The following is a 21,463-nucleotide window of genomic DNA, read 5'->3' on the forward strand; positions in this document are numbered from 1 at the left end:
CGAACACCTGTTGCGAAACCAGAAAAGGGCGGGTCTGACTAAGTGAACAAATATTTCGTAATAACTTTCTTCCAACAGAAATTAAAACACGCAAAAAACGGCCAACTCACTAGCTGGAACGTGGAGCCATGGAGATGGATAAAATAACTCTGATTGTCGACATAGCTTCAAGAATATCGTATTCTGCATTTTCAAAAAGTCTTTTTCGTTCAAAATGGGCTTATTCTTCTCTAAAATTTCTTCCTTCATGTTTCCAAATATCGAATGTCGTACATTGATGCTCGGTTTAGATGGAGCCGGGAAAACGACTATTCTCTATAAGCTGAAGCTTAATGAGACAGTCAATACAATTCCAACCATTGGTTTGTTCACTTTTTAAATGTGGTCATACTTGAGTATTTGTTTGAAGGATTCAACGTGGAGACTGTTACCTTCCAAAAAATCACTCTCACTGTTTGGGATGTTGGAGGTCAGAAGAAAATTCGTGCTCTCTGGAAATACTACTTTCCAAATACCACAGTAATTATCAAGAGGAATTATACAACGAAAATTGTTTAATTTCAGACATTAGTGTTTGTGGTGGACAGTTCGGATATTGAGCGGATTCCCGAGGCAAAGGAGGAATTGTTCAGTTTGCTGGCCGAGCCAGAGCTTGCGGATTCTCATTTGCTTGTCTTTGCAAACAAGCAGGATATGCCGAATGCAAGATCACCAGCCGAGCTGACTCAGCTGCTTGATTTGGGTTCACTCAAGAATAGAGAGGTATATAGTTGTATTGTTTTGTAGACCTTATAATCTATAGGATATATATACCTAAAAGGAATGCCAAAATCTTGTGACATTATGATAATACAATTGGCTTTTCAGTGGTTCATCTGTGGTACAAACGCTCACTCTGGACAAGGTCTCTACGAAGGTCTGATGTGGGTCAAGAAGCAGATGAAGACATAAGGATTGCTAAATGATTTCATTTCTTTTCATAAGAAATTGAATAAAATATTGAAAAGTGTTATTCATAACTGAATTCTTGTGGAAGTTTGAATTAAGGAAAAGATAATTAGAGTTAAATAATTAATCACAGGTTGAAAAAACAATCATAAACAAGTTCGACGGTTGTAAAGACGACTAGAATTGTTACAGTTAAAATGTATTGAAAACATTCGAGAATTTTCAGCAACTGTATTGATCATTGCTTCGTAGTCACTTCCAGGTTCTGATCCTTCTCCGCTACAGAACATCTGAAAAATTGATGGTTTAAAATGAATTACTGAAAGATGGTACCGTAGAAAAAGTGAGCATTAGAGATCTCATACTATCAGTTGAATCGAATGCTGGAAGCGTCTTCTCGTGATGAATATGATGATCATTTTGCCATTTTGCATAAGAATACAATGCACTTTTAAATGCATCTGCTAATTCAATAGTTGCTAAAAGTTCAGGTTCAATGTTTGGTGATCTCTGTCGGTTTGCATCCAGGAATCCACGGAATACGTTGTCAAGACATTCCAGTTGAGACGTTTTATCTAAGCCTTGCCAAAAAACTTTTGAAATCATTTGAAGCGTGGTTATTCCAAGACTTGAATAGATACCATACATAGGAACTTCATCACCAGGTAAATAAATTGGAGGTTCAATGAATGCAAGTGGAATCACTATTGCTCCAACATTAGAATTATAAAGCATTGTTGGATCACTTATTGGGAAAGTCGTTGTGTCGTCACTAAAAGTACTTGTATTAGGAATTTTAAGTTCGCCTCGCGAAGTTTGATATTTAGTTTGTCAGAATGAACATGTTTTTTGAAATTAAGATCTCCTGCTAGCTACAGTACCTATACGATTTAACCATACACTTAAAATAAATCAGCACACACGTAATGAACTTCTTATGTATAGCTATATGGTACTGTTTGCCTGCCTGCCTATGTAACAGCCTACAACCTATTTTCTGAATTTATCATTTCCTATTTTAAACGGAGTTGTTCAAAATTTAATTGAAACAATTTTTACAGCTCGCAGATATAACACAAGACATGCCTATTTGTGCAGGACCATTTCCGATGTTCAATTTAATTTAATTGTATACAAATTCTCAAATGTCGTTTTATGATTCGAATTTTAATGTTAATATTAAAACACTTACTTGTCCAAATATGTTCCAATCTGCGACATAGTATAATCTCTTTCAGCTTTTCCAACTCTTATCATTGAATCAAAATAGTCTGTTTCATTAAGTGACACCTGTGAAACTGGCTTCCAAATGAGTTCCTCATTTTGTAAACGTCTCGGGAATCCAACATAAAAACCAAGACGGTTTATATTTGATAAATATTGAAGAGGAGTGCTACGATGGACGGAGAGAAAATCTATCTTAAGATTTTGAAGGAATTCTTGAATTTTTGGAAGATCAATTGTTTGTGATGCTTTGTCCACATACATTTTTCTTCCAATTTCGAAAGATGAAATTTGATCGACACATTCGCGCCATCTGGAGAGAAATTTTTTGTAATTAATTTCAAATTTAATACAAACAAAAAAATGAACGAACCCATACTGATCTCTTGGAGAATATGAATATTGTTTCAGATTCCAGACAGTCACAGTTAATAAATAATTTGCAACAGCTTGGCGACTAGTTCTGAATTTGAAATAAAATCTATCTATCAATAGTTTGTATTCCCTTACTGTGCCATGATATCCGAAAGTCTTGCAAAATAATCATAATCCTGAATAGATAACATGTCAGTTTCAGTCCATCTGTATGTGTTTGAAAGTTGTGCATCTAGGAATTCTCGAAGATAGAGTTGAGGTAATGCTTGAAACATTTCTCCAATTGTCATATACGTCGTATTAGGTGTGAGACTAGCTGATTGTCTAGCAGAAATATAAAGATCAACCATCAGTCGAGCTACCTCGTCCAGTTGACTTTGAACATCTCGAGGATCACGAAGTAAACTATCTCGAGCAAACGCGCTGAGCAAATTCTGAAAAAAAAATTCTGCAAAGTTAAACATTTTGAAAAGATAATGACAGTCTGATTCACTAAAAATGAGCTAAATTTGAAGTTGTTTCTATTCCAGTCCGTCCGTCACTTCTCAATCACCTTCCACCGAGTGGATTATTTTTTCTAGATGTTGAAAATATCTTTTCGGCATGGATGAACTTTATTTTTGAAAAATACCTGTCTCAATGACAATTGCAGAAGAGGTTCAAACTCTGTAGGACTTGGCCTTGCAAGATCAATCAGATCTCTTTCGATTAGTCCAACTATTGGTGTCAAATCGGGTGGTTTTATCTTAAATCTCATTTCGTTCAAATATCAAGTTTTGAAATTTTCATACCTGTAAAATAATCTTGCTTCTATCTTGTGGATGTACATCTCTATCATATACAATTAAATTATAGCGTCCTGCATACCAATCCAACATTCCCGCATGTCGTTCCCAACTGAAACCGCCTAATTCATCATTAAATATATCTTACTTTGGTATGAAGGTGGAGAATCATTTGATTGTTTGTTCAATAATTAGTCCCTCTTTTCCCCCTCGTCCTTGGCCCGCAAGATTAGCGGCTCTTCGCCACTGACACGTGTGTCAATGTTTGCGGTACTGACCAGTCTCCGCCTACTTTTGAGAAGTGATACTAAAAGGGATACGGTACCTATATGAGTCTGCGTGGAAATTTTGGCAATCACGGAGAAGCGGGCCACACGGAAAGTTTCGAATGAATGTTAGTAGATCTGTTGGTGCATTTGAAGATCTGAAAGATTTTGGCAATTTAAATTGTCGGCATTTCGGAATTTTGGTAATGTCCAAAAATGTTGAATTGTCAAATGATTGCAAATTTAGCAATTATCGAATTGTTTAGTTATCGAATGAAAATTTTCCAGAAAAAGGATAAATCTTAATATTTACAATTACCATATTCTCTTTGAAAATTTCCAGGTTTTTAAAATACGAGTTTTTGTGCGCGCAACAAGCGTCCCCATAATTGTGGCCCACCCTGTATTGTACTTACTCCAAATAATCATTTATTAAATTACTTTCAAAGTTTTAAACTGCATCAGACATTTAAAAATTAGTCTTTCAGTCTCTGAAAAATGTGTATTATTCTTGCATGCGATTTCATGCAAGAAATGAAAATTTTTGATGGGCTCCACAAAATTGTAAAGTTGAAAATAAGTTCCCTTGCTTTAGTCAAAAATAATTTTAGTTTTGAATAGTTTCATTGGTAATACTTTTTTCTGTTCTACTGTTATAAAAACAGGCAAAGTGTCAAAACTCACCGAAGAACTGCATTCATACATGCTGAGTACAAACTTCTTGAAAGTCTTGCAGACTTTGGAAGTAACCTTGAATCCTCTTCAGATGACAGAAGACCTGAAATCTTTCTGGTTTTCTTTTATAGTTCAGACATAAGTAAAATACTTACTATGCATTCTTCGAAGTGATTCATCTTTGAGTTGACTTAAAAAACTCATTTGTTTATCAGCTGTCTGAGAATGATATCTTTGACAACTGTAACGATAGAAATTCTCGCATGGTTCAATTTCGTCGTCAATGCAAGACGAAAGTCGGAATGCTCAAAAAACAAATTTTCAGAGTTTTGCATGAAGCACAATTTACCAATGTCAATGCATTGCCTTGTATTGCAAACATTTGTAGATTTTGCACCAATTGTCCGGAACCCATCAGTGGTTATTACCCAAACAAGGAAAAGTGCAATTGATAATAGGAAAAACAAAGCACAAAGAGCACCTAGCCAGATTGAACATTTCGAGCATGTTCTGAAACTAAGAATCATTAAAAAAATACACCACAAAGATCTTTTCCTATTGACCAAACACTTGACTTGACATCACTGCCTCCTACCGTAATCTGTCCGGCCAACCATTGAACAAATGCTAAATATTGGCTGACAGAGATTTCTAATTGTTTCCTTGGTGCTACTTTTTAAATCAATTTTAATCGGATGATTAGAATGTAGTTTTTAATTTACGCAATAACCCTTTTCTCCACTAGTGAAGACTAATTTTGAGGCATTTTCGTTGGATATTTGACAACAATTTTTGATTCCAAAACTATTGAAAAAAAAACAGAAATAATTCTAATTTTGAATATTCATTTTTATTTTGTAGGAATGTAGATTCAATTAAAATCATTGGCATCGCAAAATGCTCAGACAAAATCCTACCCTTTTCTTCGATAAAATGGCGTTATTGGAAATATAATTCTTCGATCGGATGGAGCTTCTAGTTGTTGTGTCAACCGATTATCAAGGTTATCATCTCCGGATTTTTGTTGTTCATCTTCAACTCTCTCCGGCTCTTCTGGTTGTTCAGTTATTTCTGGATCAATTGATCTTTCCTCAGTTACTGGAAATTCAATTTCTTGATCTGTTTCTTCAACATTATCTTCTTCATCATCTGAAACTTGCATATCTATTTCAATTTTAATTAAATGATCAACTTTCAAATTAACACACAACTTACTTCCTTCACTAAAAAATCGACTAAAAAGAAGACAAAAAATTCGAAATAAGGCGGAAGCTCGACGGAAAAAGCATCGTAGCATGGGAAATAGTAAAGAAGAGACAAGAGGGATATGATTTTCACTGTGCCCGTATCTTTATTTGTGACATGTTTGCAGAGACTCACCTCTATTCTCTTCCGGATTTGTCCGAAAACTCGAAGTGGATTCGGGACCCGCGATTGGAGCTGGATGAATTTGTATTGTAGGTGGAGGGGAGAACGGAATTCGCGAAGTTGTTTGGAGATGGTACTGGAAAAAAGACACCATACCGATTTCATGGGCAATGACTTTGTATTAGTTTTTTATTCCGTAAATTAGTTTGAAAAAAATTGGAAAATTTTTAAATTCTTTTTAAAAATAGGAGTAAAAGGTAGTCTGTCACTTTTTTTTGGAATCGTATTCCTTCGTAGTTCTCGGATTTTTTTCTTAGTTTTTTTTCCTTTATTTATGTTAAAATAAATATGTAGAACAGATTGCGACCATACTCCCACAGGTTATAATTTCAAACCTCTCTAACTTCTCGAACAATTGATTCATGTACTTTTCGTCTCGGTGAAAATGAATGAGGAGGCAATGGTGGTGGATCTGGTGATATTGGTGATGGTTCCATTGGTGGAAGATCATGATGTGGTGATAGTGGTGGAGATGTTAAAATTGCTATCTGAAATTTAGAAAAAGGTAATTACGTGATCATCTAGGGTTCTTTCAGATTTGTTGAATTATTCGAGTAAACGAATGAAACACTAATTTTTAAACTAAAACTAATTTTTTCAACATTTGTATTTAAATTTACTTTTTATTCCTAAGAAAAATTTGTTTTAAAAAAAGCAGTGAACCAACAAAAGTTAAAAAGATTTCAGATGTAATCAGATTACAAAAATTTACAATGCCAAAAATATATCTTCTTTTAGTTGTTCGATAAATTTTCAAGATATTTAAGTGCATATAACTTATGAACGGAGAATTTTAGCAAGAAAAGTTCAACTAACCAATTGTTGGACAAAATGATTTTTTTAAAGATTTTTATCAAAGTTATTGCAGAAAATATAGCTACCACTGTGATTCAATTTTTGACGGCTGCACCACTCAAAAACAAAAGTTGATTATGATAGTTCAATACTTTTAAAAGAAAGTTAGATTACAAGAAAGAAAAGAAAATCATTGAAATTTTCATTGCTTTTATGTCGGCCAACTTCCAGCACGGCCGAAAAATTCTTAATTTTCAAGAGAATGTCATAAAGCTAAATAATTGACATAGTTTTTTGAAGTGCATCGTAATTCAACTATATTGCCATGAAAAACATCATCAAAATTGAACTAACAAATTATTTTCCGTTGATTGTGCTGAAAATCAACTCATGAAAGATCTGGCAAAATCTAAGAAACATTGTGGTTGCTGAATTTTCTTTACAGTTTCTAGTATTTAAGAAATGCTCCTAGATGAATTTTGCAAATTATTCGAAGCCTAAAAGTGAATATATTTTGGTGAGTAAATAAAGTTAATCATTTTTCAATTCTCAATAAATTAAGAGGTAAACCTCAAAAGATGGAGTTCTGTTGACAGGAGAAGCAATACGACGTGGTGATCTGTCCATTTCATTTGAAATAATAGCTAATTTGATTCAAAATCTGAAATAAATAAAAACGGTTTCCTGTCTGGGTTGATAAATGACGGATTCCGCAAACAAGACTTTTGATTGAGGACACAAAAAGAGCCGTCCGTTGGTCATCACAACGAGGGCGGTGCTATGACAAGGAGCACAGCAGTGCACCATGTCGTGCTCCGATGCACTTGCTCAACGGGGAGGAAGACTGTACATACACACATCACATGGAATCTTTATTTTCAAAAATAAAGCAAGAAAAGAGAGAGAGAGAGAGAGAGAGAGGGAGAAGGGAGAATAACGTTTTACTAGTTCGAGAAAATAACAAATTTCAAATAGCCGCCCATTTTGAAAGTTTTTGACTCGTTTATGACGTCATCTTGTTGATTTACGCGAAGCTGGCGCGTGCAAATCGGGCAAACTCTGGAATAATTAAAAAAAATGACAGCCTATAAAATAAATAATTTACCCTTTGGAGCTCGCCTTTTTGCAAAAGCAAAGCGCATACCAGCACCTTCATGAGCTTGTGGTCCACTGCGAGCTTCGATGACAACATCTGCATCTCCTGCACTTCTCTTTGCAAATGCGAATGCAAATTTCTTTCGCAATTCAAGATCACGAGCAAATCGTTCGTTGTTGCTCATCAATTCTGTAAAAAATAACTTGACAGCGGGAAAAGATTTGTAGAATATTGAAAGACCCCACCAAAAGTGGCCGACATTTATTTGTGGTGACTTTTAATTTTGGTTTAAACGTATAGAGAGGACTTCTTGGAAGTGTTATTATTGATAATACGTTGGGTTTTCTGACAACTTTCAATTATCCTACAAAGTTTTAAACAATCCTTCATTCAATACATATAGCATTTTTCTACATCTTTTTAGATTTGAAAATTTGTGTAGAAATTTAGAAAAATGACATATTGACTCAAACATTTTTTTTTCTTCATTTTTAAAATAAAAAAGTCCGTAAAAAACTTTAAATACTTCATAAAGCTCACATCTGCCAAAAATTGTTATTTTACTATTGCAAAAAATCAACTCTACAGATGAATGAAATTGCAACCTCGAGTTTCTAATTTCGATTGAAATTTGGAGTTCAAATTTCAATTAAATAGTTTTATATATAAATTTGAAAAACCAACCAGAATCATCATCCGAATATTGCGATGCAGCAAAAGCAAAGAAAGGAACGATGAGCAGAAGAAGAGCAAGAAGAGTGACTTGCATTTTTTGGGGTACCTAAAACTTGAAAAAATACAAAAAATGGAATAATCGAATGTAGAGTTCTAGTTATACAAAATAATGCTTCACATCGTTTGGACAAATCATTTATATAGTCTATATTTTAGTATGACGAAGTGGGAATCCTTTACAGGAAATGTGTCGTGCAGCATGAAAGCGTGGCTCGATTCGGCCATTTCTGATTCAAACTTTTCCTCATTTAGCATCTTCTACAGGAAACCCGCCGGCAGTTGTTGACGAAGTTCCTTGAGAAAAAGATAAAAAAGAAGTTTAGAGACACCGGAAATGGATGAAAACGTCAGAATCCGGGACTATCCTATCTTGGACTTTTCTTTGTTTTATTGTGGGCGTGGCTAAGGAAAGTCGAGAACTTTCCCGACTTTCTGATGATGACTAAAATTAGTTTGATGACATCATTATTGAATAAATTATTTTTGAAAAAAGTTTACATGTAACTAACTGTTGATGATTGTATCTGATAGTGATTATTAATACTATCATCATTTTCTATAACCATGATCTACTTTGACAGCTTATACCGGTTGTCGTAACTTTTATCAAAAAATGCCTAACAACCAAATTATAGACACATAGTTTGAACGTATTTTGTTAGCTGACATTATTTGATCAAACTAAAGTCAACCGAAATATGAACTGTCAAAGTAGAACTAGGGGGTCTGATAGGGAAAATACGCGATCTAGAGTTGGTGAAAATTATCTGAAATCCGGATTTCCAAGCTTCTCAGATCAAAGACGCACACAATTTTACACAAAAGTCAAAAATCGGTTTACTTGCAATTGAAAATTCGAGAAACTGGCTTAATGGAATATCAACGTAAATTATTTGAAAATATTGTGGGTTTACTATGGTGGTACGGTAGTAGTACTAGTAGAGTACTGTAGGTGTACTGTAACAGATTTAAGAAACTTTGAAGCATTGTCACAAACATAACGCCTATAATATTCAGATTAAAAATATTTTGATTTTAATATCAACACATGAACATAATTTAAAAGTCGTAGGAAAACATATTTTGGTCGACTTCCAAAATAATGTTAAGTGATATTTTCAAAATTTGACCAAAAATTGTTTAAATTTTTTTTTCCCTCCATTTCCCTCACTGTACTTCAAATTTAATTAATTTTTTGTTAAATCTGATGTTTCCTGTTGGCCTAGTATATGATTGTGAGTCATTTCGATTTCTCAAAAAGTGGAATAATCGTAGATGCATATTCCAAAATTACATAAAAATATTTTATGTGTTGTACCCTATAATTTGACAAACATTCTGATATCTAGACGATTTTCTTCAAAATTTTCACTCGAACAGTCCAAAATTCGGAAGATGAAGCACAAAACTACTGTTGTGTTTCTACTTCTTTTATTTCAAGTTACAGTTTTGGAAACAATTGGAACTCAGAGCACAAATCAGAATAAAAGTGGGTAATTATTAGATTTTTTTAAAATTTTATTTTTGTTTTCAAAATAAATGTTATAAAAACATACATTTTCACAATATTCTCATTTTTTCAAGAAAATCTTTTTTTTTCTGTTTCCAGTTACACCGTCCCAATCTGGCTGCAAAACTATCACATGCTTTGGGTCTGCCAATTGTACAATTCTTCCAAAAAGTAGCATGACAAAATGTGTTCCTGTTATTCAGTCACCGTCAACTGTTGAAGATGTGATACGATCAAATTTCAATCTAACTGAAGATCATCTGGATGGTAATTCAACATGGCTAAATTCAACGACAAATTCAACTTCACACACGAATTTTTCTTTAGTGTCAGCAATTTTACCACTAACAACTGTATTTATGTAATGAGAATTTATTGAAACATTTCAAAGTGGCCATAAGTGAGTTTAAATAATGAAGAAGGCACAAATTCGAGGGATACGATAAATTTTACATAAAACCGAAACATTTGAGAAGAGGTAGTTGAGAAAAGTGTCATGAATCGAAAAGTGATATATTTGATTACAAAATGGAAAGTTGTGACGAATTCAACTATTGATCTGCATTTTCTTTCTGTTCGGCTTCCCATTTCTGGAGGACGACATGGTATTCATCTTTCAGCTTCTTCGCTTCGTCTGTGTACTTCTGTAAAGAAAATTATTAAAATTAATTTAAACGTTATTGTTGAATTTTGTTGATAACTAAAATTCATTAACCTAGATAAATACTGTCTAATCATTTGATATTATCGAGTACCAAAGGTGTCATCGAAAAAATTTCGATTTTTTGATTCTCCGGAAAATCAAAAAATAAGTTTGAAAATTTTAATTATAACGAAAACTCAATTTTTATCAAATTTAGTTGCTGAGAAAGAACACAATAACACCTACAATTTTTTATGAGAAGACGAAAATAAGCAAAATATATTGAAGTCGATGCGTAATTGAACTTTATGTTTTTGTTTATTCCTTAAGTCCTATCGAGTACTCTCTCTACTATTCAATAAAGCCTTGGTTTTGGTTTTTTTTGTGCAGAATACAACAATAAGCAAAATATATTTTTTTAATTTTAAAGCTTTTTTTTTTCGAAAAATCGAAAACTGATATTACCTTTTTCTGGGAATCAGTGAATGCCTTCCATTGAGCAACAGCTTCTTTCATTTTCTCCTTGGATTCCATTCCAGCTCCAGACAACTTCTCTTTGATAAATAGTGCATAAGCACTTGGAGGAACACTTGGACGTCCAGATTGCTTCCTTTTTTCACGGCGTTCCTTTGCGTGGCGTCTACTTGCTCTTTCCGCTTTCTTTTCTTTTGCAGAATCCACCAATTTTTTCTGTTCCTCAGTAGATAGTTTCATGAAGTCATCCAGCTTTTGAGCATTGTAATTTTTCGAGAGTTCTGTGTACTTCTGCAATAAATATAATTTATTATCCTAGTTTTAGAAACTATATTTATAATTACATCTTTTTCAGAGATACTCAATGCCTTCCACTTTCCAGACAACTCTTTCATCAAATCAGTTCTCTTCATATCGGAAGTGTTAGCTTTGAAGTTTTCTTTGATGAACATTGCGTATGGATTGATATTCATTCCAAGAGGGACTTGTGGAGTTGAAGCTGCGACAGAAGCACGTGGAGCAACTACTTTCGTAGCGAAGAATCTCATTGAAATTGTTCCCAACATTCTTCGAAAATAAGAGTTTTAAGGAAACAAATCCAAGATTTTTTCTTGAAAAAAAACAAGTGTGGTTAAAATAGCCAATGCCATCATTTAATAAATTGAAAAATGATAAAAATAATTTTTATTGAAAATAATAAAAACAGCCACAAGTAAAAGTGAAAGTGGAAAGAACACAAACCCGCGAAAACCATATACCGTAATTATTATAGATTCAAATTTTCGAAATCCTCAATCGCCTTTGCCAACTTCGACATAACATCATCTTCTGTTCTTGGGCGTCTTTCTGCTTGATATTTCTTCTTCTCGGTCCGTTTTTCTTCAGTCAACAACAATGAACGAAACTCTTGTTTTGGAAAAAACATCTGAGCGCCACACTTTTTAGTTTCAGATAGGAATTTCGGAACAAAATCGGCTTCTTCTAAAGAACCATTCCACTGGGACACAATTTGAAACGCTTCATTAACAGCTGTAGACCACGTAACAAACGATTGTTTTGATAGGAATCTCTTACTTCGAATCTGAAATATTCATTAATTTAATTGTGTTGCATTAGATAAAAATAATTTCTTTCTAATAAGGACGTAAATAGTGAGAATTTCGTTTCAACAAACACAACATGTTTCTGAACTTTTCTTAAAATTTAAATTCAAAATTGGCGGATTTTACTTTCTTCTCAATGTGAACTTTTTACCACTACTACACGATTTCTTTGTCCATCAAAATTAAACTTTTACAAATTTTTCAAAATTTTTTTTCTGAATTTGGAAACACGCTTAAATAGGTAAACCTCCAATTAATTTGAATATCTTACCATTGAAAATGACTTCAAAACATATTGAGAAACGTTGTCATTCATTGCCTGATCGAGATACATCCGCAAAATATTCCTGAACTTGGGCGAAAATGGATCGACAAATTTTATCATCATGAAAATAATGGAAAGTCGTAGATGCTCTGTGCAGACTCTTGCTCGATTTTGAATTGAACGAATGCAACGCAGAGCGTCCTCTTCGATCATTTTTCTCGCGTGCCGATCCGTTTTTGTATAATACTTTGCAATTTGCTCTACAGTATCCATGTTCCCAGTCCGTTGTAGAGCAGTTTCCATTGGCAGTGCAATGTGCTCAGGTGTGCCGTCTGAAATCAATATAATTCTTAAAAATAACAAGAACAATCAACTTACAATCTTTGTAAATTAGTTTTCTGGTATTTATTGGCGTGAAGTTGTTTGAATTTGTGAATGCGAGTTGAAGTGCATCTTCAAGCAAACCTCTAAAAAAAATGAGAACTATTAACATAATAGGCTGAATGATTCTACAAACATTCTGTTTCTAATAATCACTTGCGAAATGAACAAAAATATGTTATCTCTTCGGATGTTCCGGAAAAATCGCAGTTGAGATCTCACTTCATCATCGGAAAACTCCAGCAATTCAATTAGAGCAGATACTCTGTGAAAGTCAGTATCGTTCTTTTCCTCCACGGTTAGTTTATCGAACTGTAATTATACAAATTAACGTTTTACACATGACTTTATCAAACTTACAAGCTTAAAATGACCATATTGTGCCAATATATGTGCAGGTTGTGAAGAATCGCAACGTTTGAACAATTCATTGCCATCGGAAGAAATAATTCCTGGTATGTCATTATTCCGAGTATTAGGGTCAGAATACTGTGTGTATTGTTTACTAGCATACACACTTTTGAAACCGACTCCTAGTCTTTCCAGAATGTCCAATGCTTCACCATATCCTTTTGCCAATGCAGTGTCAGCAGCGTGCAGAAAATTGTCGGTTGTTATGTACGCGAATACCCGCAAAAGATGCTTTTCACTCAATTCATGAAGTATTCCATTTTCGACAAGTCTGCTGAGGAGACTTCCCTGAAATTAAAGCATTAACATTCCACGAAACATTCGATGGTAATTGTTAGTTATCATAGTTAGGATTAAAAATCCATTTTTCCTTTTTTACACTATGCAAATGGGTCGAAAACTCATTATTTTCCCGATTCAACCTTCATGTCTAACCAAAAATTGCAATTCGAGAGACTGTCTAGCTCAAGTTTTCATCGTATCTTAGTAACCAGTTATAACAAAAAGTTGACAAATGACGTTCGGGGAATTTTTCATTATTCATTAGTTGACACTAGTTCTTTATCTTCGAAAACCGTCCAGATCAATGGAGTGTGGAAATGAACTTTAAATGTGACTTTAGAACTTTTATGTAACAATTTGAACACGTATATAAATATTCAATTATCTAGCTCAAAAACTGGTTTTAAATTAGATAATTAATCTGATTTAAAATTAGATAATTAAACTTACATAACACCAATGACGATATTGCAAAAAGCTGCAATATTTAGATGTTGCGGAAGCCTTCAAATTGGCGAGAGACTTAGATAGGGAAGTCTCCAAAAACACTTCGACAATATCAAGTCGACCTAAATAAAAAGAAGTGTTATTATAATAAAAGTATTTCTACTTACCCTCTTCGGCAGCAACTTCAGATGGAATTAATCGTTCATTTCCATGTGGATCTTTTTGATATTGATCGATTGTGTCCTTTAAATATATTTGATCAATAATAATTGACGCCACGAAATCATTTAAAAACTGAACATACTCTGTAATGAGATATCCAGAAATTTACTGTAGTCTGATCCACTTTCGGTTGCTTTCGTAAGCGTCTCTCAATTTCGCGACGATAAAATTTTTCGAGTGTCACACGTTCAAGAAACTGGAAAATAAATATATGAAGCTATTAAATGAAAAATATCTTAAAAACCTCTCTGGTGGAATACGCTGCTGCAAAGTGAAGTAAATTACTTTTATCGTGGGGCAAATTATTTTTTCTACCCTGCTTACAAAAGCACGATTGATTGCAGAATCTACCAATTGTGTTCATATTTTTTATAACCAAATCGAAAAATCGATCAGAGTTGGAATAAATTACTGCTTGAACGAATGGACATCGATAAACATTCATTGTCAGAACTTGTCCAGTATCAGGCTCAAAATATCCATCGGGGCATTTATGATCATCCGAATTGATATTATCTAGATTCATCCAATGTTCATTATCAAGGAGCAGCTTCTGAAAAAGAAAAAATTTACTTTCACTTGTTAAAAAACTTTCAATGATTCTTTTCACATAGAGTTATCATCTTTAATTAAAAAAACGATTATTTCCGAATATGTGTGCCCGGATCAAGGGTGTCAAGTCCCGTGCCCCGTTTGTCCCGTTGTCCCGTTTTTTGGGTGTTTTCACGGGAACGGGAATTCCCGCTGTCCCGTTTTTGTCATTTTTACGGGAACGGGACGTCTTTTGTCCCGTTTTTGAGCGTTTTCACGGGAACGGGATGTCCCTTTTTTTTTTAATCGAATGTGAAAGTTTTAATTTTTATAAAAAATAGGACTAAGGGTTTCGAATATTTGTTCAAATAAACTAATTTTGTAATTAAACCTCAAAAATTGTCCCTAAATTTTTACGGTTGTTTCAAAACTTCGAAAAAAACTAATTTTTGCTAAAATCTTGAATTTTGGACACTTTTTTGTGTCGTAACGGAGATGTTAGCTAAAAAATAGCCTTTTTTTAATATTTTAAACCGCCATATATTGTTTTATTCTTAGGAAGTTTCAATACATAATTACTTAATTTGAACACATTTTGAGTGCACAAGTTCAAAATACAAGTTTAGCGTTAAAATTTAAAAAAATGGTTTGGTTTCATGAGAAAAAAAACAAACCTCATCAGCGTTAGACTGCCTGGCGCTTTTATGTAGTCCATGCTTGAACGCTTGAATATTCAGTTTGATCGGTTTTCTGTTGGAGTCGATTAGTGGTTCATTGTGTTTCTGTTCATTTCTTGCTTCTTCTGCTCGCCTTCTCGATAAAACACTTTCCTCAATTACAGTTTCCATTGGTCTGTCAGTAGGTCGCGATAAGTCGAAATGGCTGATAGGAACGATATACTTCTCTGGTCCAGAAGATCCGCACATTTCAACGTGTCTTTCGCGTTCGCGTAATGATTCAATTTCCCGTCTTTCTCTACTATCTTTATCGGCTTGCTTCTTCCTTAATTTAGCGTTTTCACTTTGATTTCTTTTATTCTGTTCTTTTGGTAATCTGTAATAAAATGGAAAATAAAGTCATTTTGAAAGGAAATTTCTTACTTTACACTTGCAAATTTTTCGACATTTCGAAGTGTGACATTTCGCAAACTGTTGAGCAACACGGCTTCATCATTCTGAAATTAGAGAAGTAATAAAATAAGGTATGTTACTGACTCTTTGGAAAAAAGGTGGATTCTTCAACGCATTTTCCACCAAAATAAAAAGCCACACTTAGTTTTCAAACAAAAAAGCTTTTTCAAACTCCGCACACTTTATCTAATTTGTTTAAAAGTGGGCGGAGCAAGTCGTTGATTGGCTGCAGTTTTCGTATTGGAAAAATTCAAACAGGAAATTCAGGCACAACTAAAAAATTCTTTTTCGATTTTTTTTTTTGCGTTTTTCTTTCGTGGTATTTATAAATTTAAGACGTTTTTGGATGCTTTTTGAAGCAAAATATTCACTCCATATTCACGCTAGTCCATCTTCAAAAAATCGTATCTTTCTTCAGAAGTTCAACTTTTTTTTTGAAATCTCCCACTATATGCGAATGATATTTCTTCAGAAAAATTTATAATGTTCCTCACGACAATTATATTGGTTTGGAATCAGGGATGACTTCACCCGTTCACCCGTTTTTAGGCGTTTTCACGGGTGACGGGTGGCTCGCTCACCTGTTTTTTCGAATTTTACGGGTGAAATCCATCCTTGTTTGGAATCAAGGATGTGCACAATAATAAATCTTTATTTTTGATTTAACAGTTAACAGATCCAAGTTTCCGGTCACACTGCAAACCAACTGAAGTTATCGTCATCTTTATAGTTCGGTTATGTATGGATCGAAACGGTATAGACTGCGGAGGCTATTAACAAAACGACGAATACTTGGGAGACGATACAAAAGTCAAAGATGGTGTAACGTTATCAATCCCATTTTCTTTATATCTCTTCTTTTCACAACCTTTTTTTTGTGTCCACTGCTGCTGACATTTTAGGATACGCAAAGAAGAGAGAAAACGACGAAAATCATTGACTTCGTCGATTCCGTCATTGAGAAGATATGAGACGCAGAGACATTGAATCCCTTATGTCAAAGGTGGGATGAGAACCAGAAGTGAAACAAGAGGGAGTAAACGGTCTGTGCAGTCAACGCTTGTTCTCACTCTTTTATTTTTAACATGCCTCACACCCCTCCACCAAATAAGAAACTGAGCCGAGCAACAAGTCTAGACTCTCCGCCAGAGAAAACTATATTCAGAATTGGTAAGTCTATTATTAATGTCTGAAGCTTTGATAGCCACTTTGCGTCTTATCACAAAAATCAGCTGAGTGGGACATCATTCTATAAATGTATAAACACACTTTGGCCATCAGAATTTATATTAACATTTTAGAAATTACACCATTTTTCTTTCGAGTTTCACACCAAAAATTTGAAAACTGAAAAATGTATTTAGTTGGGTGATGTGTTATTATCGTAATTTCACAATATTTCGGCATGCTTTCTTAAAGGCACACGAGTTTATTTAGATGGGTCTCGACGCGCAAAATTTTTTATGGTAGTCTTGTTTCTTTAATTTTACCACTGCTTTCTCGACTATATCATGCATTAAAAAAAACTTTATTTTCGGCAAAATTTCTCGTTTTCTATTAAATTTTTTGTTAAAAACAGTTTTAAATCAGTTTTGAAAGTATAATTTAAAAAAAAGACCAAATACCATAAACTTTTTCATGCGCCAAGACCTATCTGAATGAAACCGTGCGTCTCTAAAAAGGCATGTCAAAATCTAGTTCAATTAAGATTAGTTTTTTGAAAAATTCACATTTTCATAAAATTTGTATCCAAATTTGAGTAATTACGCTAGTTAAACGAATGATTAAGCAATACGATCAAGATCAAGTGCCAAATAGACATACAAATAAAGTACATTCGGACTCCTATTGTACTATTTTCAACTGTACAATCCGCCATTATTTTCAGACACAGTTGACCTTGATCTTCCTTCCACAAATAATGGATCAACTTCAATGGCAGCAGATGATCAGAGTCAGGATGAAGAACACTCTGCTCATTCAGTTCTTTTTCCTTCTATGCGTCTGATGTTAGCTGCTATGCTTTGCTGTTGTTTTATCACTTTATCAATTTCTTCATCTAATCTAGCAGTTGCACTTATATGTATGACCTCATGCCCTGTACACGGATACGGTGGTACACTAGAATGGCAATCTCAACAAGAGGGTTTAGTTTTGGCTGCTCAAAATGCTGGAAGTTTGATAATGATTGTAACCGGAATGTGGGCAGATAGATTGAATGGAAAATGGATGGTATTTATTGGACTTTTGCTATGTTGTATTGGAAATCTAATGCTCCCACTATTAGCATCCAAATCATTCTGGTTCGCGGTGTTAGCAAGAATTTCTATCGGCGCCAGTGATGCGTGTCTAATGCCGGCTGTCAATTCACTTATCACACGGTACGAAACGACTTGATGGAATATACTAATTACTTCAATTATAATGATTCAGATGGTTCCCACAAGCCGAAAGACCAGCAGCAATTGGTCTTATTTCGGGAGGACGTCAAATCGGAACTCTTTTTATTCTACCGACAGCAGGATACTTATGTACTCGTAAAGATATTCTTGATGGATGGCCTGCAATTTTTTATCTTTCTGCAACAATTTCGGTACTCGTAACTGTATTCTGGATACCGTTTGGAGCTGACAAGCCAGCAAAACAGATTTGCATTTCAAGCAGAGAAAAAGAATTTATCGAAACCCGAATAGCATGTGAATCTATTGGAAAACGAACAGATCGTACCCGCAGAGTCCCGTAAGTGAAAATTGCAACAAACTATGCCAAAATTCGTTATATTTACAGTTATGGTGCCATGCTCCATTCAAAACCTCTATGGGCATGCATATTCGCATTAATCTGCCACGAGTACCCTTTAGTTATCATGCTTCAATTTTTGCCAAATTACATGAGAGATGTTCTAGAATTCGCACCAACAAAAAACGGAATCATAGCCGCACTTCCGATTTTGTGTCTATTTCTCTCCAAAACATTTTCATCGTCCTTGTCCTCTTATCTGACTACAAAACTTCGTCTTGATAAAACGTTCGTTTGCAAGGTTTGCCGATAAAAACAGACAGTAAACTGGGCATTATACTAATTCAGGGATTCAATGCAGTTGCTTCTGCTGGACTAGCGATTTGCATATCTTTCGTTCCATTTTTCAATAAAGAGAGCGCATTTCTTGCAGTTTTCTGCCTTTGTGGTGCTATGATCTTTGCTGGATTGCACACCCCAGGAGTGATAACTGCTATGGTGCAAATTGCGCCAGCATTTTCTGGAATCATTACAGGCTGGTCCTTTTTCGCAGTCGCCTGGTTTTCGATTGGCAATAAAATTCTCACAAAATACATTGTCCAATCAGGTAGAGTCGATAACTATAACTATAGCATTGAAAAATATAATTTCAGGGTCTGTAACAGAATGGGGAATGGTATTCCGAGTTTCTGCACTAGTTGCTGCTCTTCCCGTAATTGTTTTTACTATTTGGGGCTCGGCGGATCGAGAGGTAAATTACATTTTTCATGCTAATTATAAACTTTTCTCAAATGATTTAGTGGTGGGCTGCACCGTCTTCAAAATGTTCTGTTGCATCTTTTCATCGCCCATCAATTAGAGACAGAAGCCGAGAGGTATAGCTTTCGCTTTGAAAATTTCATGAGAAGTTAATTTTGATTACAGATGTCCCGAGCTACATCATCAACGTCACTCGGACAACAGTCACGTGTATCATCAACAAGATAATTTATTGTTTTAAATGCGTACCCGTTCATTTTGTTGTGATTGAACGCGTTGGCGAGTGTTCATTTTGTTGGCTTGTAGCGCCCGTGTTCAAATTGTCCCATGTATTGATTTTCTGAAAAAGATCTCCGATAAATGTATTTCATATAATTAGAGAGAAATGAGGACGACAGCAGATCGGAAAAATGTTTAGAAAAAGTTCGAATATTTAGAAGATTGCTTATTCTATCAATTTCAAGTTTTTGAGGCAAAATTTTGCGAAGAATAATAATTATATTTATTCTACATCTTTATCTTCATTAAAATCTTTCCGCAGAAGAAGAAAAAATTAATGGAAATGAAATAAGCAAAACGAAAAAAAAGTGAAAGTTTGCAAAAGCGGTGAGATTTCAAAAAGGTTTTGTGTGCAGTGGAGCGCGTTTGCTACTGGCCAGGAGACACCACGATTTTGCGATTTCAGATCTGCGGAGACGATTGTGAATCTAGCGGAAAATGTCCGAATAGGAGATATGTAAATCTCTTTAAAAATGAAATGCGAATACATTCTCAAAAAATAATATTTTCTTGTATTATTGGTGTAAATTCCGTTGTAAATAATTTTCTATCATTGCAAATAGTTTAGTTTCGTTTTGCAATAAATCAAAATTTTAAAAAGAAAAACAAAAAAGAAAAACTCGCGATGCACAACAATAAGGGAGAGTCTTACAGTACTCTTTCAAGGCACATATAATACTTTTTTTAGTCAACTAGAAAAGTGTTCGTATCGAGAGCCCAATGTTTGCTTGAAAAATTGCACCATTTAAATATTCGAATGGATTTTAAAAATGTGAGAAAATTATTTATTCCGGAGTTTTGGAATCTTTTTGTCGATAAGTTTTCGTTACCCACGGGTACACCCGCTCTTTCTTAGTTCGAGTTTTCAAAAAAAAACAATTATTTTTGAAAAGACAATTAATACATTTTAATAAGTTCAACCATACAATTTTCACAGCGAGACCCATGTGAATAAATGCATGTGCTCTATGAAGACGTTTCAGAAAAATTAAGCATCAGTTCGTGAAAATCTGAAACATGCTTGAACAGTATAAATTCATTCCGTATCAAGACCCCTGGGGAACAAAACTTAATTTTCCAGCCATTTTCTATAAAGCTACGAATTTAGAATATTATAATTAATAACTCTACTCCATCAAGTCTCAAGACCAAATTGGAAGAACAACAGAGTAGAGAAAATATAGACGAAAAGAGAAAAAGATGACTAGGTATTCATCGTAACTTTGAAAAATAAATGAAAGAATGAATGAGAATTTATTCAACTCCGAACAAATACGAACGTCCCTTTTCAGTTTGTTTTTTCTATTGGTACGTTTTCGTTTTCATTTGAATTTTCTCGATAATTAAGAATATACTCAGTTGGCATTTATAAGTTTTAGAATGATTTTTAATATTAGAAGGTAACATTTTTTAAACCTGTTCTACATTCAATGAAAACGAATGTGAAATTCGGATTCCAGGATAGACATTTGAATAGTGGAGATCGTGTCGAGAGCCACCTAAAATAATATCATGTGCTTTCTAAGAAACTACCTCATTTTTCCCATACAATGACAATTCGGAATGTCATGACCAAAAACTGTAAAAAATAGCGTTAAGCTTTTGCACAACTTGGTGTGACGATTTTCAGACATGATACAACAATTGTTTTAAAATTATAAGCTTAGGTATTTATTGAATTCCAATGTAGACACATTGGTATTAATGAACGTATATCTTCATTTTCTCATTCGTTCGTTCCGTCGACTGCAACACATTATTCATCCAATTTCCGGACACGGCGACCTTTTTGGTCCAATCGTTTGTCGTGTCCGTCGTTCTTACACATCTTCTTCTTCTTTTTTCTTTTGTCGTTTCATTTTTCCAGGCACCACCAGCAAGAAAAGGTCTTTCGACACTTTTTGTTTGTTTATTTACTCGTTTTAGTTTTAGTCAGAAGCTTTTGACTCCAGATGCAGGG

The 21,463-nt window shown here is 34.3% G+C and overlaps 6 protein-coding genes and 4 non-coding genes across 13 annotated transcripts; 5 read left to right on the top strand and 5 right to left on the bottom strand.

Moving 5' to 3' along the window:
* The first annotated feature begins 87 nt into the window (after positions 1 to 87).
* On the top strand, positions 88 to 1,014 carry warf-1 (ADP-ribosylation factor 1-like 1). The gene is made up of 4 exons (NM_068841.7): positions 88 to 362; positions 410 to 519; positions 565 to 762; positions 868 to 1,014. Exons 1-4 carry the CDS (start codon positions 215 to 217, stop codon positions 949 to 951), a joined length of 540 nt encoding a protein of 179 aa, NP_501242.1. The 5' UTR covers positions 88 to 214; the 3' UTR covers positions 952 to 1,014.
* On the bottom strand, positions 955 to 7,227 carry nep-16 (Peptidase M13 N-terminal domain-containing protein; the record flags this gene model as incomplete). 3 transcript variants are annotated; one of them, NM_001028032.8, is made up of 15 exons in its annotated part: positions 7,067 to 7,227; positions 6,037 to 6,189; positions 5,654 to 5,777; positions 5,191 to 5,422; positions 4,623 to 4,783; positions 4,429 to 4,578; positions 4,283 to 4,376; positions 3,658 to 3,756; positions 3,339 to 3,444; positions 3,179 to 3,292; positions 2,683 to 2,981; positions 2,546 to 2,635; positions 2,141 to 2,485; positions 1,282 to 1,720; positions 957 to 1,238 (listed from the first exon to the last, which is right to left on the bottom strand). In NM_001028032.8, the coding sequence occupies exons 1-15, from the start codon at positions 7,121 to 7,123 to the stop codon at positions 1,095 to 1,097; spliced, it is 2,607 nt and encodes an 868-aa protein (NP_001023203.2). In that variant the 5' UTR covers positions 7,124 to 7,227. The 3 variants fall into 3 exon arrangements, with proteins under 3 accessions (NP_001370406.1, NP_001023203.2, NP_001023205.2); NM_001028034.5 differs by lacking the exons at positions 5,654 to 5,777; positions 6,037 to 6,189; positions 7,067 to 7,227 and adding an exon at positions 5,489 to 5,590 and having other exon boundaries at positions 1,095 to 1,238; NM_001383127.2 differs by lacking the exons at positions 3,658 to 3,756; positions 4,283 to 4,376; positions 4,429 to 4,578; ... (3 more) ...; positions 6,037 to 6,189; positions 7,067 to 7,227 and having other exon boundaries at positions 955 to 1,238; positions 3,339 to 3,489.
* Positions 2,184 to 2,204, bottom strand: 21ur-12277. Its single transcript, NR_056217.1, has one exon.
* Positions 3,506 to 3,648, top strand: F45E4.16. The gene has a single exon (NR_056218.1). It is a non-coding gene; the product is annotated as an Unclassified non-coding RNA F45E4.16 (non-coding RNA).
* On the top strand, positions 6,984 to 7,004 carry 21ur-12404. The gene has a single exon (NR_056219.1).
* Positions 7,209 to 7,354, top strand: F45E4.17. The gene has a single exon (NR_056220.1). It is a non-coding gene; the product is annotated as an Unclassified non-coding RNA F45E4.17 (non-coding RNA).
* Position 7,355: 1 nt separating this feature from the next.
* nlp-20 (Neuropeptide-Like Protein) lies at positions 7,356 to 8,373 on the bottom strand. The gene is made up of 3 exons (NM_068843.7): positions 8,277 to 8,373; positions 7,602 to 7,781; positions 7,356 to 7,555 (listed from the first exon to the last, which is right to left on the bottom strand). Exons 1-3 carry the CDS (start codon positions 8,359 to 8,361, stop codon positions 7,521 to 7,523), a joined length of 300 nt encoding a protein of 99 aa, NP_501244.1. The 5' UTR covers positions 8,362 to 8,373; the 3' UTR covers positions 7,356 to 7,520.
* Positions 8,374 to 10,196: 1,823 nt separating this feature from the next.
* Positions 10,197 to 11,521, bottom strand: hmg-5 (HMG box-containing protein 5). Its single transcript, NM_068844.4, has 3 exons — positions 11,299 to 11,521; positions 10,946 to 11,245; positions 10,197 to 10,481 (listed from the first exon to the last, which is right to left on the bottom strand). Exons 1-3 carry the CDS (start codon positions 11,518 to 11,520, stop codon positions 10,389 to 10,391), a joined length of 615 nt encoding a protein of 204 aa, NP_501245.1. The 5' UTR covers position 11,521; the 3' UTR covers positions 10,197 to 10,388.
* A 100-nt stretch (positions 11,522 to 11,621) lies between these two features.
* nrde-4 (ANK_REP_REGION domain-containing protein) lies at positions 11,622 to 19,564 on the bottom strand (the record flags this gene model as incomplete). Of its 2 annotated transcripts, none has more annotated exons than NM_001356928.3 (12): positions 11,622 to 12,035; positions 12,329 to 12,654; positions 12,701 to 12,789; positions 12,840 to 13,015; positions 13,064 to 13,402; positions 13,847 to 13,965; positions 14,011 to 14,086; positions 14,148 to 14,261; positions 14,310 to 14,618; positions 15,271 to 15,649; positions 15,702 to 15,770; positions 16,308 to 16,339. In NM_001356928.3, 12 exons carry the CDS (start codon positions 16,337 to 16,339, stop codon positions 11,721 to 11,723), a joined length of 2,343 nt encoding a protein of 780 aa, NP_001343615.1. In that variant the 3' UTR covers positions 11,622 to 11,720. The 2 variants fall into 2 exon arrangements, with proteins under 2 accessions (NP_001343615.1, NP_001343616.1); NM_001356927.2 differs by lacking the exon at positions 16,308 to 16,339 and adding an exon at positions 19,474 to 19,564 and having other exon boundaries at positions 11,625 to 12,035; positions 15,697 to 15,770.
* cima-1 (Major facilitator superfamily (MFS) profile domain-containing protein) lies at positions 16,761 to 19,597 on the top strand. The gene is made up of 8 exons (NM_001307279.4): positions 16,761 to 16,896; positions 17,615 to 18,107; positions 18,160 to 18,465; positions 18,514 to 18,766; positions 18,814 to 19,072; positions 19,119 to 19,216; positions 19,266 to 19,340; positions 19,390 to 19,597. The coding sequence occupies exons 1-8, from the start codon at positions 16,812 to 16,814 to the stop codon at positions 19,450 to 19,452; spliced, it is 1,632 nt and encodes a 543-aa protein (NP_001294208.1). The 5' UTR covers positions 16,761 to 16,811; the 3' UTR covers positions 19,453 to 19,597.
* Positions 19,598 to 21,463: the final 1,866 nt, after the last annotated feature.

The sequence above is a fragment of the Caenorhabditis elegans genome, chromosome IV (assembly GCF_000002985.6).
Source record: "Caenorhabditis elegans chromosome IV".
Classification (NCBI taxonomy): Eukaryota; Metazoa; Nematoda; class Chromadorea; order Rhabditida; family Rhabditidae; genus Caenorhabditis; species Caenorhabditis elegans.